The sequence below is a fragment of the Xiphias gladius genome, chromosome 16 (genome assembly GCF_016859285.1).
Source record: "Xiphias gladius isolate SHS-SW01 ecotype Sanya breed wild chromosome 16, ASM1685928v1, whole genome shotgun sequence".
NCBI lineage: Eukaryota > Metazoa > Chordata > Actinopteri > Istiophoriformes > Xiphiidae > Xiphias > Xiphias gladius.
The window spans coordinates 10397471-10421485 of NC_053415.1; the positions used below are offsets into that span (position 1 = coordinate 10397471).

The window sequence follows — 24015 nt, forward strand, 5'->3', positions numbered from 1 at the left end:
CAGTCAATCAATCATTCAAAAAACCAATACTCCTGAGCAGGACAGTCTTGTTACCTTATGTAACCATGTATCGTGCTCAGGTTAGCACATTCACTGACATGTCCAAAAATCAGTTTTGTGCTATAAATCTTATGGTATAAATACTACATAAAGGACTGCAAGTCTATACTGCATGTTGCATATATATAATATTAGGTATAGCTGTTTCCAGCAAAAGGAAATAAAATGGCACATGATTATGTCACATGCAAAGGCCCACATGTCCTGAAAGATTCTGAGAATTTTAGGAGCTGTTCTGAAACCTGTTAAACCATACAGGCTCTGTGGTTTGGACTGAGCATGGTGATCTCCACCTCAGATCCAGAACTATAACAGTAATTTGATATATTATTGTTATTATTTCCAGTGTGGTGTGGAGGACCTGCAGTGAAACATGTTTCATGTTGCCTACTGGAGCTGCTGAGTTCCATAGCAGTATTTCATGAAAAATTTTAGTGTCCAATTGATTAATTTTCTTTAATGGACTTGCAAGTATAAACACTCCAAAAAAAAATAAAATAATACAGTCTATGGTACTGAGATATCTTTCTAAAAGTTTGGGATTTGAAAATAGTCATAAAAAGAAACATAGAACCTTACTGTAACAAAAATATTGGTCATGCTCAGTTTTAATCAGAAAGTATCAAAATCAACCTTAAAGAAACAAAATGAAAACCTATTAATCAAATCATAATCCAACGTTTCCTGCATAACCTATCTTTTGTACTGTGTGCTGCATTTATCATCTTAGCAGAGAAGCGGGACGAGTGAAGAAAATGGAGCTGAGGAAAGGAGGCCGATGGCAGCCAAAGCTAACAGAGACATTGGCCAAGCCACTCAGCTCTTGCCAGGTGCTGTGCGGTCATACACACACGGTGCCCCCTACAAAAAAACTCTTATACTGCCCGACCAATAAGGGGAACAATGAGGAATCCACAAGACACAGAAAAACACACAATCACACACATTTGATGCTCAAAGAAACACAAGACAAACACAAACAAAAACACATAGCACACATACACACTACCCTTACACTATACTATTCCCACTTGCTCTACTAAGAGGTTAAAGTGTGTGAACACAGCTTAGATATGGGAAGCACATAAACACACTCAAATGAACCAAAACTATAGATTATGTCTAAAAATAAAATGAAAAATAAAAAAGAAAGTTCCATGAAGGGCTGGCTGAAATTCAGCCATCATTTGTGGAGCGTCATTTACTGTAACATGGCAGAGTTTATTATTCTGTTTTATTATTTTGGATTATGTATTTCTGGGAGAAAGGCAAACGGCATACTGACTATTTATTTAACAAGCAATTCTCAGCCAGCAAATTATACTGTGTTTAAAGGGGCTGCAAGTATCGTCTAGATCACAGGGTCCTATGATGAAAATGCCCACACACAAACATGCAGCAAAAAGTAGATGTGAGTGGTGTGGCGTGCCTGCCGGTTGTGTTTCATTGTGTGACTTGAGCATCAAGAAGTGAAAAAAAGAGGAGCCAATACATTGAGATAATTTCAAGTTTTTTCTTTACAAATCTCTTTAAACTATAAGCCAACTTTCACCTTTTAAGATGTTAAAAATATTTCACATTACTAGTTGACCATTTTTGAGGTGTTTTTGTTCTAAAAGTGTCTGTTAAGATGTTTTAGGTTTTCCCATGCCTAAGAGGCGTTACCTTTAACTCTAACTTTAATTCTGCAGACTCTCAAAATGCAATTTGGAACAAAATCCAAGTTTTGGTGTAGATGTTGAGGTGGCACATGGGTCAACAGAGCATTTGACCACTCAAACCCACGCAACTTATCGATTCCTTCAGGGCACATGGTGCTTGGAGTAGTCCTCTCCACGATCTAACAGTTGGTGTACATTGTCATTTCTGTGCAGTCATCCAGGAAGGCAAAGCTTTGTGGATTTATGATGATCTTACTACAACTCTGTTTTTATTCATGTGTTCCTCTCTTTTGCCATAGAAGAGGGACATAGTGAGTGTGCTTAGATGACTTCAGTATACAATATGTGTGTGTGTGAGAGAGAGAAGGAGACAATGGAGGTGTAAATGTGAAGTCCATTTGTGTCCACATTATATAAATTGAGTATGCGTAATGACAAAAAAGAGAATTGCTTGGTTTTCTGATAACTTTTGCAGGTAAGAAAAACAACTTATTCTGATTTAGAAAGGGAAGAGAAGATGTCGAGCCAGTTTTAGGGCCACAGTAAAGGGAGAAGTAATGTATTGATTACCATATTCCATTTTTTTACCAGGGAGTTTTAAGTAATATTGCATTGAATGTAACACTTTCTGAAAAAAACAAAAAAACTGTTTTCCCCAGGACTTTGCCCAACATATTTGTTCATGGTGTCATTTCTGTCCTCAGTTTGCATATGTGCTCCAGCTCACCCTGGTGGTGTAAGCAGCCTCCGGGTCGTCCTCCAGCACTCGGGACAGGCCGAAGTCAGACACTTTACACACCAAGTTGCTGTTGACCAGGATGTTTCGAGCCGCCAGGTCTCGGTGAACGTAGCCCATGTCTGACAGGTACTTCATGCCCGAGGCGATGCCACGCAGCATCCCGACCAACTGGATTCCTGTGAACTGGGCATCATGTTTCTAAAAGAAAGAGAGAAAGGACAGATGAAAGGAAGAAAGACATGATCTGTTAATGCCACACTTTTAATGTATATTGTATAGAACAAAAAGGGAGTCTGACCTTTCTGACTATTTGCATAAACTAAAACCTATTTACATTACTATCCAAAGCATTTTCATTAACCTTTAGAGACCAATTTTGACATTCTGCACCTCATCTTCAGCTGAACTGTGAAATCCCAAAGCCAGAGTCACAGTAATGTATGGAAATTAGGATCAGACCAATATATAACTGAAACGGGCTTTCTTTTTCAATCAGTACAGTTACTGCAATCCACTACTCATATGATGCTATTTTATTACACATTTATCGTATAATGGTCAATGTGATGACCAATGAGAGCTCTTTATCTTGAGTTTACTTCCGTGACATTTTGATTGGATTCCTCACAAGTATCCATGAATTAATATATCTTTACCATAATTTTAGGTTTTAAAGTGTCAGAGTTTAAATACAGTTCTTCAAGGCTATTCTTCTCTGGCAAGTATATCATTTTAGGGGATAAAAAGAATACTGAAAATGCTTAAATGAATACATATAACACACAAAACATACATTCAAAATTCAGTGGTAAAAATTGGAGACAATGGCATTAAAAGGATCTGGGTGTTGATTTTCAGAAAGTCATATCAAGTGAAACCTTGCAATGCAATGCAAACCGTTTGTGATGTTTCATCTCTCCATGACACATTGTCAAATTGTTGAGAAGTCTGTTTATAATACAAATCCAGAAGATTTCATTAAGATTATCTATTGTATCCGTTTTTATAGCCCTAAAAAATGTTTGGAAAGTGGTGGGATGCAACATTCAAACACAGACTTAACAAGGTATTAACATAAAACGTATTTTTTTATCTATTTGCATTGGTGAGCAAGAGTGTTTACACTGGTTTACACTGGCAGGTGTTTATGAGTAAGCCTGTATGTTCTGTGAGCCACTGCTGATGTCTGGGTGGGAAAGAGATATAAACATCAGAGACACGAGGCGAGCAGAAGCTTAGGATGATAAAACATTTTTTCCTATCTATGGTAGTTTTTGCTCAGGGTTTGCACTCGGGATTTAGCATGTGAGTGAGCACAGGTTGTCTGCAGCTATTTGCATTTCTATCCATTGCTCTTCACGTGCCACGTTATTTGTGAGATGAGTGTAAGATGAGTGTGTTTTCCTTTGAAAACCAACCGGGTCCACCTCACCTCCCATTTCGTCCTGAGCAATTAGTGGCCAGACCACCTGGCTTAGTTACTTCAAAGCTTTGCAGATTTAGAACACGGGCATAAGCTACTACGCATATGCTATGAATTTGTATGAGTGTGTTTGCACATATGACACATTTTCAATGATAAAGTGCAGGCGTCTGGGACAATGTAAAGAAACAACAGCTACTCCTCCTGGATGTGTCTGGATGCTGTGCAGGCACATGTGGAAAAAGGGCTAAAACAGGCATCAGTACACATGCTTTCATGCCAGTGTTGCGGCTTGGCTGTTTTGGTTTTGGCCAATTTCAGTGAGGCAGGTCTATTCCTCTTTAAGAGACAGAGGCACGGCAAGAATGAAATTTACTCCTAGCTGGGAGAGCAGTGGGAATACAGTTCATAAAATCTTGAAATTTGATAAGTACTGTATGAGAGCACAGCTGAAACAGTCAGAATCAGCCAGTCTCAGGTACATTTTTTACTGGAATCTACTGAGTAGTCTTAAAACTTTTTAAACCCCCTTTTTTCAAAAAACACTTTTGGCTGTGTGAAACTGGCAACTATTAGAAAGATAGATTTAACCGATTATGTTCAGAGACATTCTGAAAGCGGAAGACAGCAGTTAAACTTAAAATTAAATCTAGATTCTTCAGTACAGCTACTTTATTCCTACTCTGGTAAGAGTCGTACTCCATGTTTTCATAGCGTAATGCACTTTCATGGTAATTAGTTGGACTTTTCAGAGTTTTAACACCTATTTGAATTGTCACTGTTGAGCATTTATAGACAGATGTCATTTTTAAAATGTAAAAGCAAAGATTTACTGTACTGCTCTCTGAAGCGTGTGATGTTTGAACGCAACACTAGACTGTGTGTTGTACCAGTGCAAGACTTTTTTTTTTCCACCACATTAAGGTGGTTCCCTGGAGTGTGCTCCCTAATCCTCAGCTAGCCATCAAGTATGTGTTCCCCCAGCTGCCAGAGGTTGTGCACCTCTAACATGCATTGCAATCCATTCTGCACTTCTTCCACAAGTGTGCGTGTTTGTTTGTGTTATTACATACTCTCAAGAAGCTGTCCAGGGATCCATTCTCCATGTACTCTGTGACAATCATGACGGGTTTACCTGTGACAGAAAAGGAAAATTCAATTTATGGTAGCATCATACCAGTTATTTTATTCACAAAATGAGTGCAATGACTTCTGTTTGCTGTACAACAGAACTACCAACTAAACAAAAGACTTATGCTCAAATATCATATTGATCTCAGATTAATTCTGAAACAGGCAAAGGCATAGGGAGAGTAAGGGCCGTCACTTTACTTAAAGCAGATATACAGTACAGCCCTGATAGAGACCAGGTTGAACTTACTCTCTTTTCTGTTTGTCCACACACACACACACACACACACACACACACACACACACACACACACACACACACACACACACACACACACACACACACACACACACACACACAGAGAGAGAGCAGAATGAAATGATCCTAGTCATATTTTTAGGGCCCCAGCAGGTCAGCTGTCCAAGTGTGACATCTTTATTTCTGTGGAAGATCTGGCTGTAAATCCATGCTGCCTGCTATCATCTGTACCTGATCAGACTAATGTCCAACACAAGGTTTTACTGTGGAAGAAAATAAAAAAAGAATCTCTTTCAGAAACCTTTAAATCAACCATTGTTAAATGAACAGTGTCGGTGTCAGGAGTTGTTTGTGTCCCTGATGACTTAGTTCTCCCTGTTTCACTCTTGACTCACCACCAGCTGTATGTTTCTTCTGTTTTATTCTGATTAATGTGCCCTCCTCCCTCCTCCCCCTGCCTTCTTTCATTCTCAACCTACTTTTTCTCTATCACCCCTTCCTCTCTTGCCCCATCATCCCATCCTTCTATTTTCCTTTTAGTCCTCTTGCATGTATTGTGGACCCTACCAACAACTGGTGAGACAGACTTTTTTTCAGGAAATGACATGGGGTGAGTGGAGAGGGTGATGAAATTGTTTTTAAAAAAAAACAAATCTATTACTCTTGTTGGAAAAAAGAAAATGAACTTTCCATTAACAATGATGGAAGTTGGCTGACTCAATATTACAATTCTAAACATCCCTATGAGTCAACCAGACTCTGACCAAAAAAAAAAAAAAAGGCCTACTTGGCCCAGCAAACAGCTTCAAGTAAATGAGCCAAAACAGAAGGTGTCCTTAAATTAAGACAGGATTTAAGAGAAGAAATTTTAAAAAAAATAAATAAAAACAATGCCTTCCAGACTTTCTAATGTAATTTTTTTTCTACTTCTTACTACTGTAAAAAAAAAAAAAGGGATTTCACTCCCCCAACAGCACGGGTTGTCTCAATATAGTCGCAATACTTTCTCTGACAATTACAGTAAAAAATCCTTCAGCATTTAAACACAATCACAGATACAACATTTTCCACCCACATCCTCTATTTCTAAAAGGCTGTGATGGATCACTCCGATTACCAGCAGGCAGCTTTAATAGTCGCAGACGGGAACACACACACCTGGTCCTCCCTCCTGTCCTCTGCCCTCCTCCCTTCCCCCTTTCTCTCCTTTCCCAACATTGGCAGCAAAGATAAAGGCCTCCAACCCCCTTTGTTCTGTGAACGAGAGTGTGTGCAAGTTTGGATGTGTGTGTATGGGTATGAGAGAAAATAATACATGCATGCGTGTGTGTGTGTGTGTATGTGTGCCTACAAATATGCAGCCTGTGGATCAGCCAAAAGCAGCAGCAAGGTAAATGGGGTGTGAAAGTCTCAGGATTATTAAGAATTAACAGGAGCAGCTTAATAAATCACCCTACAGCAGTGTGTGTTTGTGTGTGTGTGTGTGTATGTGTGACAGCATATCAAATGGTCCTTCTAAAACTATGTCCTGCACTCATACTGCTCCAACTCACGCACATATGTTCAGGGTATCCCTCTAAATGTCATGTAAACACACACACACACACACACACACACACACACACACACACACACACACACACACACACACACACACACACACACACACACACACACACACACACACACACACACACACACAGTACTGAATATTGAGCTTCTCCTATTGGTCTAAAATCAGCAAAAGAAACCACAGTCCTTTGTTATTGCAGCATTTCTCACTGGCTGGACATTAATAGGAAGAGTGGTGTAAAATGTATTAGACAAACAGTCTCGTAGATGAAGGATTACACACATACGAATTTTTCACTTTCAAGATGCACTGTGTTCAAGGCTGAATAACAAGGAGCTAGGAGCAAAGCTCAACTCGTGACTGAACGTGCTTTCTTTACAAAATCTTTTTACAGGTATCTTTACTTCTTGTGTACTGCACAGAAGTTTTGGTTTATTCAGGTATTTTATATGAAAAAAAAAATAATAATCTTTAATCTAATGCAAAACTCCTGCTAAAAGAGACTCAACTGAGGACTATTAGCTGCATATTTTACTGTATTCATCCTCACTATTCACTGAGAACAAGTAGGCTAAAAATCCCATAATGTGCCAACTCCTGAGAAGGCACCTTTGCTTCTGAGAAGGCAGATATGTAAATTAGACTTTTGCAACATTTTACCCATCACTGATGACTAACTACAAATTTAAGAGGCAGGGAGCAATTAGGGCACCGAGATTACACAAGAGACGGGTTGATGAAAAAAAGAAGAACAAACGAAACAAAATAAGAACCAAAAATGTGAAGGAAAGTTCTCCAGGTATTTTATTCTACTCTTTAAATAACCATACTGGCAGAACTACTTAACAAGTCTGGTGCCGCAGGGAGAGATGCAGGCCAGGCCCGTTTCTCAGCGACAAAGTTCAGGCTCATTATTCCCTTTTTTCTGCAGTTATTCCTTTTTAAAGAGGCCTTCTGTGTGCTAATGATAGTCTTATAAAGAGGCCCAGAGGGAAGCGAGTCAGAGATATGGATTTATGGATTTATGCCCGCTATGGACACAGTCTTTGATCAAAGCACATTGATCTGCAGAGATTTACACCACGGTAACTCAATAGAACTCCTGCGCTCTTTCACAGAAGTGTCAGCCACTTTAGAGCCATTTGTCAAAGACAATTGCAAATCTGGAATCGGTAAAAAGACTCTCTGGAGATGTTGGATCCATGATGGAACGTGATTCCAAATGTACTCTATTCTATTCGATTCTTGTGCTTAAACTTTATTTGGTAAACATTATTGCCAATTGTCTCCCAAAAATTTAATGCATTTTAATTACTTTGAAGTATCTCATTAAAAAATAATATTAATAATTTTTAACATAATAACACCTGTAAATGAAATACTGAATAGCTTAAAGCAAGTGACTGATAATAGTTAGTCTGACAAAATAAATTCCCTTCAGTTTGCCTTTAAGTCATGAGTCATGCATGCACTTACTGCGTGTCACCACCCCCTCCAGCCTGATAATGTTGGGGTGGTCAAATTGTCCCATGATTGATGCCTCAGCGAGGAAGTCCCGCCTCTGTTTATCTGTGTATCCTCCTTTAAGAGTCTTGATGGCCACGCAGATCTCCTTCTTACTGGGCAGCTTCAGGCGACCACTGCACACCTCGCCAAACTCACCTAAAGATAAAATCATGGAAGATGCAATAACAGAGAACAAAGAGCATTTTTTTTTTTTAAATCAAGAAAACATATACGAGTCCAATGATTCATATCCGTAATAGTCGTAACACATGTGTTACGACTACTAACTATTTTAATGACACCATGTGTAGCAATAAACTCTGAAATCAATCCACCTGAATCCATAGTCCAAATAACAACTCTAACCTGAGCAGAGAGCATCGTGACCTTTCAACTTTCTTTCTATATCAAGTTAAAATGCAGCGTGACTTAACATCCACCCGGGAGACATCAATTAGCATTCCTTTGCCAATGTGTGTGTTTATTTCAGCCCCCTCTTGTGTGCCTGTTCACAAGGTACTGTGGGCTTTGTGGGCAGGCTGGCCACTTCAAAGGCAGCCAGCCATGTTACAGCTGGTGACAGGGATTTGGCTGGACTCTAGAAGATGAGTGGAGGGTGTATGTCTCTGTCTATGTGTTTATGTGTGTTAGTCCATAATGTATATGCATAATGAGTGTGCACATGCATGGTGATGTCAGTGCTAAGACATGTGCAGATCTCTCTACGTCCAGTTCAATCATTTCCCATAGCAGCTCTGGATCAGAGAGCATGGGTCAAACCTTAGACTGGAAGTTATGGGGGTCTGGAAGAACTTAGCCAGAATAATTACAACCTGCCCAAATAATAAAAGCACGCCTGACCGTTCCTGCTCTGCTCCGTTCTTCTGGCCCTCAGCAGTGGACAGAAGAGCCAGGGCCATGCATCTTTTTATGTGGTCACTCCGCGAAAGAAGATCTCGGTCTAATAAGGCTTGATTAGGGACACTCATTCCCTTCCTGTTCCGAGCAAAGCTAGGTATCTCACTTTGATGTTAAAGTCTGACCCATGTAAGTAGAGTGGAGCATGTGTTCTGTCTTTTAACACACAATCACTGATTGGCAAGAAGATCAAAGTCTTGTTAACATGTTTAATGAAGACAGATGGGGATTGAGGCAGGAATGGGGAAAAAAGACGTATGTTGTATATTGCTTGGAGTGCTTATATGGCTTCATAAAAATCACACAGATGGGTGGTACCCTGCATTCAAGCTGACGGACAAAAATGTTTACATCATGGCTTAAGCTTTAATGTTCACCTCTGGTGTTCAATTCAGATTTTCTTGTGTTAAAATATCTTTAAAGAGCTCAAGTCCCACTCCCTCACTTCCTTTCCTGGCTAACCGCTTTTCCACTAGCATCTAGAACTCCTTGGGTTTTGTCATTGGTCCTTGTGAAAGCATCCAAATGTTCCCAGGGTTTCTGTCCACATAGATAAGGTAAGTTGGTATCTACTGGTTACTAAAATTGATCACCATGTTATTTTCACCACAGAAGAAAAAAAATATATATATTTGATTTCACTAGCATTCACATGTAACAATATATTATATTCCTGGAGTCTTAGCAACTAGTGCCATAGCCTCAAGGGAGCTGTGGTTGTTGAATGCCAAAAAAACTGTCATAATTTTGTCTTTGCTGAAAAGAAAAGGTGTGATTCTTAAAATGAGTGACAGAAATGAAGATTCAAAGAGTTTGTCGCAAGTGGCTTCATCTGACCTCTGAAGCTTGTTTTTAGAGTGATAGAAAGGCAATTATTTGTTATTTAGTAAGATATAATGTTCCTGAACACGATTTCACAGTTGCTTTCAAGCATAGTTAAAAACAGACTTAATTGTTAAATGTATTGCTGAACTAATTGTAAGTAGGTAGACCGACTATAATACTAAAATATTCTAAAGTATATTTCGTCTAAGCCATGCGAATGTATAGTAACCTTCTTCAGTCTGAACTCAAGTGTGTGTGAGGGTTCAACTGCTATTGGTTTTAGAAGTATGATACAGATACTTTTCAACTAAGGGTATCAATTGTATGTTAAATATATAACGTTGAAAATATAACATATAATTATATTTTTATTTATATATTAATATATACTCTCATCTTTTTTTCTTTAACTAGCTTTAAAGTTAGAAAGAAAATTTTCCCATACAGTTAGAAAAAAAATCAGTTTCTACTGTGTCTTTTTTTAACCTGCAAAATTCCACTAAATGTAGCCATTCTAAATGTAATGTGTGTTAGTTTATGAAATATTTCCTTGTAACCTGTCCAGAACTAGAAGTGGACAATACTGAATTGCCCATATATGATTTCTAATTTTAAAAAAAGCCAATATCTACTTGTGTATCACTCCAGCCCTATAGAGATAAATATGCTTTGTCTCCGATATGTGCTATGAAATATGGAGTGTAGCGTAGTCCTGCGTGGAGTCAGGTATAAGACTCTCAGGCCGTCCTGACAGCTTTACGGTGTGGAGAGCTGGTGGAACTCTGGAGACCGGCCTGCTGTTATGTGCTGTATGCTTTTCGTCTCCAGCTATTCTGCCTGCACTCGACATGTATCACAATGCATTACCCTCCCGTCTGCACTCCTGCTCAACTGATCAGGGAGTACGAGAGGAGAGGAGAGGAGAGGAGGGGGGGGGGGAGCTTGTTTTTACTGTTGTAATCATTAGACTTAGTTTAGGATTAGAGCATCAGGTATAAAAGGGACTGAAGGGAAGAAAATTAAGGAATGAAAGAGGAAAGGCAGAAATGAAGATGCACAGAACAACATCCTACTTCACCATCTCTCCCTCCATTATAGAGGAGGACTGGAAAACATGGACCTCTAGCTGGTACATTAAATGCTTTCTCATTCCCCGCTGTGCGGTATATGGCACACAGTTACACTAGTCTGCTGCTATGAAAATGTAGATATATAAAAATACTCCATGCACTTCATTTTTTCTGTGAGTGCTTATGCACTTGGTGTTTCTTTGTCATTTAAATAGAGCCGGAGAGATTAAAAAAGTAAAGGGAACGCTCTTAGGTAAGCATAGGAAAGACGAGGTTGGGAAAAAGAAGAAACCAATTATTTCTCTTAATCTATTTTCTATTTTTGTATAATTTTAAAATCTGGACTGACTCCTCAGTGCCTGTTTTCTGCACTGATACACTTTTGCATTGATGGCTCCGGCAAATTGGTGATCTGCTCTCATCGTGAGCCAAAGTGTTATAATTTATGTCCCCATTTTATTCACTGAGGTGATGGTTAAATGCTAAAGCTTTAGAAAATTCAGTGATAATTCAGAATACACAATGAAGCTCACTACATTCAGACTGACTGGAAGAAACTTATTTCCACTTGACTCCAAAAATGTTTTAGAATGTTAATTATTATGAATTATGAATTAAATACACTGAATTTGGAATTTTGCTTGCCTAGTATAATCTACTGTATATGGTGTCTGTGTATGCAGCAGAGTCTGGTAGGAGTTTCCTTTGTCCATTCTCACCTGCTCCCACCACTTTATCGATGGCAATACAGGAGGCATCGAGCTCTTTAGCAAACTCATGCACAGCCTGGCTTGGGTCCTCGTATGTGTGGGGGTCCACGTAGGTCCTGATACCCGGAAGACGCACTGCAACAGGAGAGAGCAGGTTACATCAATTCAAAATCATTAAAAACCTCGGTCCCACTGTGTGTGTGTGTACGTGTGTGTGTGTGTGTGTGTGTGTGTCCCTACATCCATATATCCTCTGAATGTATTAATGACTTTGTAAGGACATATCACCTTAGTAGTGCTCAGCTAGAAAATCAGGAGTAAAAAAATACTGGTGATAAGTGTCTACTGAACAAGACTTTGAAGATGATGAAGTCTTCAGTGTCTCAACGCATGAGTTTTGGTGAAGAATTTCCTTCAAGGAAAAGGTGAGGATGGGCTTTCAAAAGGAGGCCCATCCTGCTAGAATAACAGCGGCTCTCATGTGCTGCTAAGTGTTTAAGTAAATCTCAGTTTGGAATATCGTGGCCAACTGCACACACAGTCATTAATATCCAGCTGATTTGTGATACAAACACATACAGTAAATAAGAAATTAGACTCAACCCACTTGACTTTAGCTTTGGCTAAACTTGAGAATGCGTTTATTCACAAAAAAGAAGGCTGGGGATTTTTTCATTTCATGACCAGTTTTGAAAGAAGGAACAATCAGAGTGACCAAAAACTGTTTCAATGGGCATATGGGCTTGTGAGTATTGTTTTAACAAAGATTTGAAAAATGTGAACTGTTCCTTTAAGTAATAAAGTCCCTGAGTGTATTTTTATGCTCTGCATCTGACCCATCCTAACTATTCATGAAGGAGCGAGAAGATGCTGTTCAGTGCCTGGGGAGTTCTGGGGCTAATGCCTGAATTAAAGGTGGGAGTATTCCTAATAAATGACACATCAAATATGAATAAAGCAAAACAAGCAGAAAGGAAGGAGTAAAGGTGATCTAAAGAAAATGGGAGCTAAGTGTGAAGAACTTTTTTAAACCTGTTGTAAACCTGTCCTGCTGTGTTGGCCCATATCAGGGGATAAGCTGTTACCTTGGCTGTTTTATACACTGGTCCAATTTTACACAAACAAAATGTAACTTTACATAATCACATGAGTGAGGCTTTTTCATTACTGGACAAACATATAAGAATGGAAAGGACTATTCTATGGAGTAAACCCTATAATTAGGGATTGTTTAAACCTTAATTCTCAGTACTGTCTGTAGATGGCTACAAGACCAGTCTGAACTTGTTCCCTTTCCGAAGCCTCCAGGATTTGTTTGCAAATGGACCGAGAAACCTCCTTCTCAGTATGGTCTCGGTCCGATTACTGTCTCCTCATATGACCAAAGGAACCGAAGTAAAGGGGAAACCACTTCAAGCTTGGAAATATCTGCTGTAAAACAACCACCATTGGTTTAGTGGTGTTAAAATGCTCCGAGAAAGACATCTCCCTGAATGTATCTAGCAATTATGTAACTACCTCTACTAGACTCTACTCAGTGAATAGTAAAGTGCAGAGAGAATAGATGGAACCGGGTTTGGGGAACACACAGTCCAATACTTACAGTGACCGTTGCCAAAGTGCAGTCTTTTCTCATCAGGATGTTTGGATTTGCTGTGGCAACAAAACCTGCCAATCCAAACAGAGAAAGGTCAGAAATGGTGCCACATCTCCCAATAAGACTTCACTCATTGGCCCAGCCTGGAGGCTAGCAAGAGCTCTGTGTGTGTGTGTGTGTGTGTGTGTGTGTGTGTGTGTGTGTGTGTGTGTGTGTGTGTGTGTGTGTGTGTGCAATCCCAGCTCTTATAAGCCAAGAGAGGATCAGTAAGTCTTATAATGAGCCGTGGATTTATTCTCTCTCTGAACAGTTCTGACTGCCAACTTCAGCCACACACAAAGGCATGCACACTCACACATGCACACAATTCTTAGCTTACTCCTATGACCATATTCACATTCCAAAATACAGCCCTTACAATGTCTTTTACAGGGACTACAGTAGAAATTTATACAGGAAAATGACATAATAGGTGACACATCAACATGAATGGTGTGTGGTGTTAACAGGTAAATGGTCATTTTGAAAAATACACAATTGGCTTTCAGGCACCACTGATTGGAGAGAGCAAAAGGACTGCTGTCATTGGAAGACACAACACTCAAGGTGAGAATTAAGTCAAGTGAGCGGTGGACAGACCTGCCAATCAGTACGTAGAGCAGCACAGTGAGCAGGATGATGGCCACGGCAGAGGAAATGGCGATCAGAACAACCTGGCTGCTCTCACTGGAGATAGAGAAGGCTGCTGAAAGACAGAGAGCAAAAAGTCATTAGCAAACATATTCATTACCATACACATATCAGTTACCTTCCAATTGTATTCCACTGTCTATGGTATATTATCAATATCAAAATTTATTTCATGCAACATTCTATTCAGTTCCCATAAGAGCATATGAAAGTTGTTCCAGTATTTCTGCAGACATTTACTGTTACTTGCCAACAGAATAGATTTGAAATTAATATGCTAATATGCTTCGAGAGCCCATATCTCACACTACAGTAATAACTAAACAAAACTACACACAACTGAACATTACTTAAGCAAAAAAAAAAATCTTAGGAGGCATTTATAAATGCTCATAATAGCATTTAATTAAAAAAGAGCACTTGAGAGGTTTATTAAACTCTTTCGCCTTTGCAACAAAGTTAAAGTAGGGTTTTGAATACCATTACTGCTGTAAAGCTTATGTAATGTTGCTACCAGGGCTGATATTAGTTTGCCAGTAAATGGCCAGATATTTAACTTCAGACAGTTTCGTGGAAAAAAATGTTCCCTCAATATGAAAGACTGTTGTTTTTGCTGGGGTTGAAAATCTTTTGAAACAGCTGTTAGACCACTGTACACAAAGACTCTTCTTTGAAACCCTGCTGGACAAAAAATAATATGCCTAACTGTGTGGTTTTCCAATCAAAATGGTAATATAATCGCACTATTCATTGTCAGTTTTTTCATATAAAAGGGCTGTATTGACCATGTGCCTAGTCAGCAAACCCAACGTATCAGTCTAACCATATTTTCAACTACAGCAGTAAATGAATTACTGTAAAGCCTCTACTCTGTGCAGAGCTTACAGTCAGGACTGGTCTCGAACTGGAAGCTGGGGCTGGTGGCTCCGTATCCAGCAGCGGTGCGAGCTCTGATCTGCAGCAGGTAGGCAGTGTTGGGCTTCAAACCATTCAGAGTCACATTGCAACCCCGAGCACGCAGGATGGTATAGCTGGTCTCCTGCTCCTCCTGTAACACATGAAGGACAAAGGAAAAGAAGGACAGAGAAGAGAATGAAATATTTGTGACACAGCTGGCATTTTTTGAGAAAAATACCTCAATTTAGTCCAGGTTTGAACAATTAATGAATACAACATACATATACAGTACAATAGGTGCAATACAAGACAGTATGCATTATATGTATGCACATTTTCACACACACTCACACACCCACACACACAAACATCCCAGACAGTTTGGCAGCTTTTGATGAATTATGCCCTTTATATTTTATGACTTCTCTCCCACTGATCTCCACTGATAAAACAAAACGAGGACTTACACACCAGGTCTGCATTTGGCACATTGTTTCCAGATGTGGCAGGAAGAAAAGTGGTGGAGAAAAGATGGGAGGGAAGTAGGTAGATGCACAAGAGAAAAGACAGAAAGTAGCTCTTTCCTTTTGCCTCTGTGCAGTTACATTTTCAGTTAGAATAGTTGGAGGACTCTATCCAGTAATGTGGTTGGGATTTTTAATCATTTTTTTTATGTTATTTATGTTTGTATATAAATTTCTTGTGCAGTAGTTTAAGCTCCTCGTCGTCAGATGTTACTTGATGAAATACAGGCATCGAAAGAGTGAGATACATTTGATAGATTAAACAAAAATCAAATCAAAAATTGATTTGTGAGAAGCTAAGTGACACACAAACTAAAGAAAATGATGATGCATATTTAGCGAGTGGATATAAAACGCATTCTGCAAATACATGCAGGATCTTCAGAACAACAGTGGTTGTGTCCTCTTGAGTTACACACCATTTACTACTGCCTACCAAACATTTTATAATACATAAATAATGCATAGCATAATGCGTAATATATGCCATATATACTGTAATTCTATTTATTTTTAGCTTTATTTTTATTTTGGTTTTTTTTATATATGTGTGTTAGATTATTAAATAAGAATGATAATAAGAGTGATTAAAATGCATTTTTCAACACTACTTTCAAATTTGCTGTTAACAAAGATGTCATAATTAGAGATCAATAAATGTGATTACTAGAAGGAAATGTGGTAAAAATACATTAAGGCAACGTTACATTATATCAGGCAGCCTGTCACTAGCAAGGAGACTGGCAGGACACGAGGCAGTGTGTAACATAATGCAGCACCAGTACAAAAACACTCAACCTAAGCACAAAAATAAATAAATAAAACAATATAAAGTAAAATATGATGGCACTATTACTGTGGAAATAGCGTTTCAATCTGTATAAGACTGATTGGCATGGAAATCTGCAGGGGGACAAAAATAACCATTTAGGGAGGCTAAATTATGGCTTGAACAAAAATGGTTGTCAACAAATGTCATGTTTCTCTGTCCGTGCCTCATGGACCATTTGATTTGTCCAGGGCGAAAATTGCTGAGCCCATCCATCCCCTAGACAGGCCTGCAATCATATTATTATTATGCTCAATGCTATGAAACAATCTGTTAAATAGGAGAAAAATAGGACAAGACTGATCTTAAATCTTAATGACAACCTATTAGGGATGACTTCAACAATCCTAAAAATGAGCTACATGTTTTGCGACATAGCCAAGCTCATAAAAATCATTCAAGGCCTAACCATGTCCAGGCAGAGTCAAATCCTCATTTTATAGAACCAGTCATTAACAGGTGCTCATTGGTAAAGGCAACGGCATAAACACTCACAGACACACACACATGCACAAGCAGCGTCCAAAAGAAACTTCACGCCCATTAATGGAGAGGATCAGAGTTTTATGGTGCACAAAGCTTTTTAAACTGGTTTGTGTGGGAGGAGGTAACTGATACACCAGACCTGCAATGAGACAACTCCTCGTCACAACTATAAATCTACATGCAGCTCGTCACTGTTCAGTGCTCAGGACATCATGCGATCCCCTGAAAATCATACACAGGTGTGGCACAAGCACCTTTGTGTGTGTGAGAGATACAGAGAGACAGAGAAAGACAGTCCGGTCAGATACCTCTCCTATACGCATACAGCAGCCAACAAGTCGTGTGATTGTGGACTATCCACTTGTGTGTGTCTGCATGTGTGCCTCAGCGGCACACTGCTAGAATTTAATATGGCCTCTGTGCTGCGTTCTGCTCTGATAATGTAAACAAAGCTGTAGCAAATTATAGCTTGTATAGCACACACATACGCACATGTGCACACAGTCACAGATGCAAACACATACAAACCGAAAAAAACAGGAGATGTACAGCAGAATTCTTGTAAATACAGTGTTTCAGCCAGCATTCCTTCCATCTAAGACTAAATAAACAGCCTAAATTAAAGTGGGTTTGAAGCTCTCTCCCTGCTCTTTAGATTATGGTGATAAAACATTCAAAAACAATCACTAAAGTGTATTCCCACAAATTCTATTTTCGCAAAGTGCACTTGGAAATGCTTTATCTGCTGCAGAACACCCTTTAGCCGGTTAAAGTGACAGGAAGATCATACAGTGAGCCTGGGATCTCCAAAGATGAAACACCTCTCTTCTTCTGGGAAGCTGTCTGGTACAGAATTCCCAAGAATATCACCAAACATTCCTTAAGAATTCCCATATATAGGATACATAAGAAGTGCGCAGTCCAGACACTTCAGCCTTTGGTTTCATGCTGGTGAAAAGAGCAGTGTGGACAAAGCCAGAGGCAAAAGACTGGTTAGGTTGGTTTTAATTAAAAACAATGAGCTGCAATTGCTTTCCTGGCATCTTTCATTCCAGCTACTAATATCATGAACCTCTTCACAGTAGCATAACTTTATTTGAGATTTGAGATTTTATTTCAGTTCATCAGCCTCCAGAGAAAAAGTGCAGGCAAATTACTATTTCATAAGGTTTATTTAACAGCTAGCCTAAATGTTAAATTTGCTTTTGACTATGCTTATCATATTTTTGCAATGAAAACAGCAGCCATGCATTCATAACAAAATTGCATGAAAAATAAAGTATGGGGAGAAGGTGTTATCAACAAGTACTAAATTATTAAAAAAACAAAAATTAAAAAAAGCAAAAATATTTTACTGCTGACTTAGTTTTGTAATATGAGGCGCTGCAATATCCACTTTTTAGAGGGGGTTTAGTAACTGTACAGTGACCTTATTGTAACACACTTTACATAACTCTATATAAATCACTATAATATTCAAAATATTCCTACAATAAATCATATTTCTCTGACATTAGCACTGTATTTATATAGCTTGACTTTACCCAAGTTAATCTTAGATTCAAGCCATCATAGTAACATACGTTTGTCAGTAGCTACTCAACAGTGAGCTAATGATATCATCATTTGGTATCAGTATAATGTTATTGGGACTGTCAGTGCATTGGTTCCAAGCATTTTCCCTTTTCATTTGTCATAAATCTGGATATGGCAATGTGACAGTTCCAGTTGAAAAGCAATATTTATTTCATGTGCATTCACTCAGAGTGCTGTGGTAAATTATCCAACTCCCTACTTTCAATAGAAACTTTAAAAGGTTTTCAGTGTTTAAAGCACTCTGTTGGTTTTGTGAGTGTAACTTTAACAGTCTTGGAAACAATATGCTGCCATATATTATTGAGGGTTATTTATGATACTCGCTTGTTTCAATGGCTCAGGCATTGTCAGGGGGTCTCCAATAACTCATTATATTATGCGTTAGCATGTAACATTAAAGTGAAATAATGTATTGGGTACACATGGGTGACTGTAAAGTCCATGGCTTCATCAGCTGGCGGGAAACTTTAAGCATGAAAAGTCCAAAAAGCACTTACGATTTACATGGGGTAGAGAGACTAAAGGACTTGTGACAAATAATATTTTTGCTCTGCCTCACACCAGAGCTCACAATAGAAAAGCCCTTGTTGATTTAAATTTGGCTACTGAAACATCTTTTAAACTTTTAAAATGCCTCTCCAAAGTTTTTGATTCTCCCGCTTCTTACAAAAAAAAGAGTCGACCACCCCCAAAAACTATTGGTCCATTGCGTTTTCCATCTTCTATATAAAAGCACTTTGCTTTGAGTGATGTTTTGTGGTTCTTGGCAAAATGTTCACTTTTATACTTTAAGAGAGGCTAGAGTCATTGGTAAATTGCTATTGAATTACATGATAATGTACACTGTGTATGCTGTTTTAAACTTGTCTAAATACAGACAGACAAAACCACAAACACAGAAAAGCACAGAGTCTGGCTGATGCTGCAAATCTGAACATCTTCTTCTTGCTAAAAGTCGTTTCTTTTAATCTCTGTCGGTCTGTTTTTGTATTCTGTTTCACCATCCTGTTTATATGTGTATGCAATTATGTCTGCATGTGTATGAGTAAGTCTCTTCCTGTCTCATAAGTGAGTCATGGTGTGGTCTTAGTGTGGGGACTTGGTGCTCCAAGTCGTGTCCCCTTATGGCCTTGATTGTTTGCATGCTGGAGGTTGTCAGCCTCCCTCTGCCTGCCACATGAAGAGGCCTCCATCCTGGGTTGGTATGGGGGTCTCCCCTGGTTGTCCCAGTTCATTCTTCTGCATGGAAGAGCCCTTTGTCTGGGGTTTGAAATCCCTGGGTATGTATGGATGCTGTGGAGAATCTTCTGGGAATTTAGTTTGCGCATTTGCCTGTGTGTGTGTTTGTGTGTCTCCGGTAATTCCTGAGAGATGATGGGATTAACAAGGTGCAAATGCAGAGAGAGTGTGTCATACAGACTCTTCCTTAAGGTCCCCTCTTAGATTTTCCCTCTTCCTCTTTGAACGAATACGCATTTGTGGTGACTGAGCATGTGTGGGCGATTGGAAAACCACTGTTCGGAATTAGAACTGCAGTGAGCTCTGACCCAGTATCAGTCATTAACTTTTCCTCTTGCTGTTTCCTGGCCTTGTTTTAACATCTTAGGTAAGGATGGCTGAGCAGGGAACAGAGTTTAGTCAGGGAACGGTTTCTGTCGGCCTACTAATCAAGAGATTAGGGGCCACTGTTGGCATTCAAGCAAAGTGTGATCTGGGACACACACATTAACACACACACACACACACACACACACACACACACACACACACACACACACACACACACACACAATGAATCTGCCAAAGTGATTAAACTTGCATCCACGGCTAATTTCACCATCAAATGTCAGCCATAGCACAGCATTGGTGCTGAAAACCAGTGTAATTCGTTCTGCACTAATTTCCCTCACAGAGGAATGAGCGACCCCACAGACGCATTTACTGTCTGCCATAAAACATGTCTCCATTAAGGAGAGGAGGGGAGAGGAGGACAGGATGAGAGATGGACGGAGAGATGGAAAGGGGAGATGAGAGTTAAAAATGAGGGAAGGAGGGGAAGAGCAAGGCACAGAGCAATGGACACCGAAAGACAAACAAGAAGAAAAAGAAGAGAGGATGGAGTTATAGGAGAAAGGAGGAGTCATGAGACTCGGAGAGGAAATGTGACAAGGGGAGGAGAGGACACAGGAGAGAAAAAAACATGAAAATGTTTTTGGTTTAGCACTTTGTATCAAAAACACTCTGTTGAAACAAGCAAACAAACAAACAAACATACAGACAGACAAAAAAAATGGTGTGAGGCTTTTGGAACAAACATATTCAGAATATTTAAAATTGCAGATACGACTTTTTATTTGACTAGTTTAATTCAATCTCATCCTAAGATATAAGATATAAGATGTATATCATACTATTTATCCAAATTAAAACAAGCCCAATCCACTATTAAGTGAATTGGGCTTTTTTACGTGTGAACACACAAAAGTGGGATCAGGCTACTCCTACCTAGCATTTAAAAGTGAGAAGCCACATTCTCATTCAAATATTTTTAACCCAAACCCCAAACTTTTCACTGTTCATAAGGGGAACATGTCTTAAAGTTTTGAATCCTATCTAAATTCTGTGTATTATTAGGATGTTTTGCAGTGCAAAACATATGGCTTCAAACATATAACAAAACATGGAAAACAAAAACAACCCAGTAAACTGTGCACTTAAATACAGTATTGTCATTTTGGAAATTCACTTATTCTCTATATTTTTTTTCTACTCACAACTGGCTCACCTGGAGAAGGACTCTGGTGAGCATGTTCTATGGACCCAAAATGCAGAAATGTGAGGAAGGCTGCGGGGACTTTTTCAGCATATATGCCCAGTGAGCAACTTTCATAAGAATGAATTGGGTGCCATCTTTAAAGATGGTATCTAGTTCTCCCTAATACATCCATGGGTGGCCCAACTAGCCTGGCTCTGTCCGAAGGTAACAAAATCCATGTAACAGCAATTCTAAAGCTCACTAATTAACACATTATATGTGGTTAATACTCTGGCTGAAGCCTTATATTTACCAGACAGAAATGATGGTCTTCTCATCAAACTCTCAGCAAAAAAATGCACAAGCATATTTCGAAAAATGTAACTATTCCTTTAAGAAGTGCAGATTATGATGCTGCCTTGCTCAAAGGCACATCCCGTAAAGCTTAAGCAGTAATATATTCTGCACCAACCTTTTCGTAGTATTTGATCTCATAGTCCAGGATAATGCCGTTGGGTCTTTCTGGTTCCTGCCAGGAGAGTGAGACACTGTTTCGAGACGTCTTCTCCTTTCGGATCACTGTTACCGGAGAGGGAGCTGGATTGGGAGACATAGACAGACACAGAGTGAAAGCGACCGAGAGTGAGGTCCCTTATTTTAGGTTCAATGGAAGTTCAGTCCTCGGTGTTGCATCCTGGCAATTGTCTGTGGTTCCTGTTAGCCTAACTCAGTTAACTGAAGCCCAGTGGGGCCACATTAAAGGCTGTGGTCCAGGGTTGCCGTTCGGAGTGAAACAATATACACTAATGCAAACACTGGCTAGTTTTACTATTTAAATGAAACTGCCGTGAGGGAATCCAGTAGTTTTATAGTGTTTTATAATGTTTTTTATATTGGCTGTGGCAGCATAAAACTGTGTCTCAATTGTAGTAACATTGTCACGACCCACACTCTACATATTTTTCCTGTTATATACTAATAATACTAATATTCATCCACGTCTGTTTCCTGAGAGACCTTTACAGATTTAACCTTACCTAACCTATGTAGTCATATTTTCTTCTTACATCAAAAAATATCCATTTTGCTACACTAAATTACTTGTGTTATAAATCAAGCAAGTATTACGTGAATGAAATGTTTGAACTTTGCGATTCTAAAAATGTCTGCTTGGTCTTTACAAAGAGAAATTCTCTTAAGCAAAGATAATGATGCTTTTTTATAGAATAAATACAGGAAAGTAGAGTTAGTACTGTAAGCAGCAACAACCACCATTGCTGAACAGACAAAAAAAAGGCTGCCAGTTTGAATTTGAGAAGCAATCTCTGGAATCACTGGCCAATTTCATCAAAATGAAGAAAAACAAGGCTATGCTTGGTTACCACATTAACTGTCTGTGGAACTGGTGATAATCTGAAACTCCCATTCAATCATTTATTAAGTTTTACCCAAAAGCATTACATTTGTTCCTGCTTATAATGCTTAACAAGCAATTTTCTCAGCGGAGTTCAGTGGTTTGTCCTTTACTGTAGAGGCTATTGTTCCACTGCATTTAGAAAAAGTGTTGTATTTTCAGTTTGAAAGCCTCTCTTTCCTGTTCTCCCTCTGCTGTCCCCATCTTTTTCGGCTTGGTGCTTTCTCCCTAGCCAATCTTCCTCGCCAATCCTTCATCCATGCATCGCCTAGCCTCGGGGAGTTCACATGGTCCCAATCTAGTAATTCAGCACATCCCTCCCTCTATCAAGCCCTGCACCCCTCCCTGGTTCTGTCTCTCTCTCTCTTGACTCTCTTTCTCATTTCCCTTTTTTACTGCTCTCTAATTGCCAGGCAGCTCTGGGGCCAGCCCGGCATCTGAGGCATCGACTTTTAATTTTATTAGACCACAGGAAAAAACATGTTTGTCTTTGAAATGTTCGAGCCTTTCTTGATTGTTATTATATGGCTACATAGTGCGTATGTGTGTGTGTTTGTGTCTTTTTGTCCATATACTCGTGTATTTCCGCGGGAAGTTATTTTTTCTTCTGTAATGAATCCAGATGGGGAGAATCTGTTTCTATACCCCCTGCTCCTCCTCTCCTCCTCTCCCTCTGGTTCTGATAGCTGGGTGAGGCTGTGCTTTTTATTGGCTTTGTGGTTTATAGTGGTAATGATTTACTGTGTCTGGGCTGCTTGGAGGCAGCTTCAAGTTCCTTCCTCTCCTCCTCTTTCCGTATTCTTGCCTCTCTCTCCCTCTCTGCATGTCTATTGCTAAGCACTTAATTTGCTGTCACTCTCTGTTTCTGTCTGTGGTTTAAAACTGATACAGCATCCAAGGCCAATAATGACCTTAGGCCATCACATCACCTGCGATGTGAGGGACATGATACAACCGTTGGAACACATCTATTTATTCAGTACAACACTGGTGGACTATTGGAGATGGTAGTAGTTAATTGGAATTCAATGAAAAGAGATTCTCTCCAGTGGCTTAAAAGCATAGCTCAAATGAATTTACACCCCGTGGAAAGTACTGTTTAAGTAATATTAATACATAATCCATTCATGATGTAGACTGAATCACATACTAGCCTATACATCTCTGCAAAAAAACACTTAAATTAAAGCCAAAATTTCCATTTCTATTTAGTCTCCTGTTCGATTGTTATCTGTCTTTACCATTGTCCAATCTTACAAATTTGTTGCTGTATTCTCTTGGACTGAGCAGCTACTGACCATCATCACCTCCAGGTGGCACAAACTTGTAGAATGTTTCTTTCTGTCAAAATG

The 24015-nt window shown here is 39.2% G+C and overlaps 1 protein-coding gene across 4 annotated transcripts in view; it reads right to left on the minus strand.

Annotated features, from left to right (window-relative positions):
* Positions 1-24015, minus strand: part of epha3 (eph receptor A3) — a 100218-nt gene that overhangs the window by 17797 nt on the left and 58406 nt on the right. For all 4 annotated transcript variants that reach the window (XM_040148135.1, XM_040148133.1, XM_040148137.1 and 1 more), the window contains exons 6-13: positions 21722-21846; positions 15048-15210; positions 14112-14217; positions 13479-13543; positions 11885-12010; positions 8323-8508; positions 4957-5018; positions 2449-2658 (exon numbers count right to left, since the gene is read on the minus strand). In XM_040148135.1, the coding sequence (XP_040004069.1) occupies positions 2449-2658; positions 4957-5018; positions 8323-8508; positions 11885-12010; positions 13479-13543; positions 14112-14217; positions 15048-15210; positions 21722-21846 (1043 nt within the window). The remainder of the gene's footprint in view (positions 1-2448; positions 2659-4956; positions 5019-8322; positions 8509-11884; positions 12011-13478; positions 13544-14111; positions 14218-15047; positions 15211-21721; positions 21847-24015) is intronic.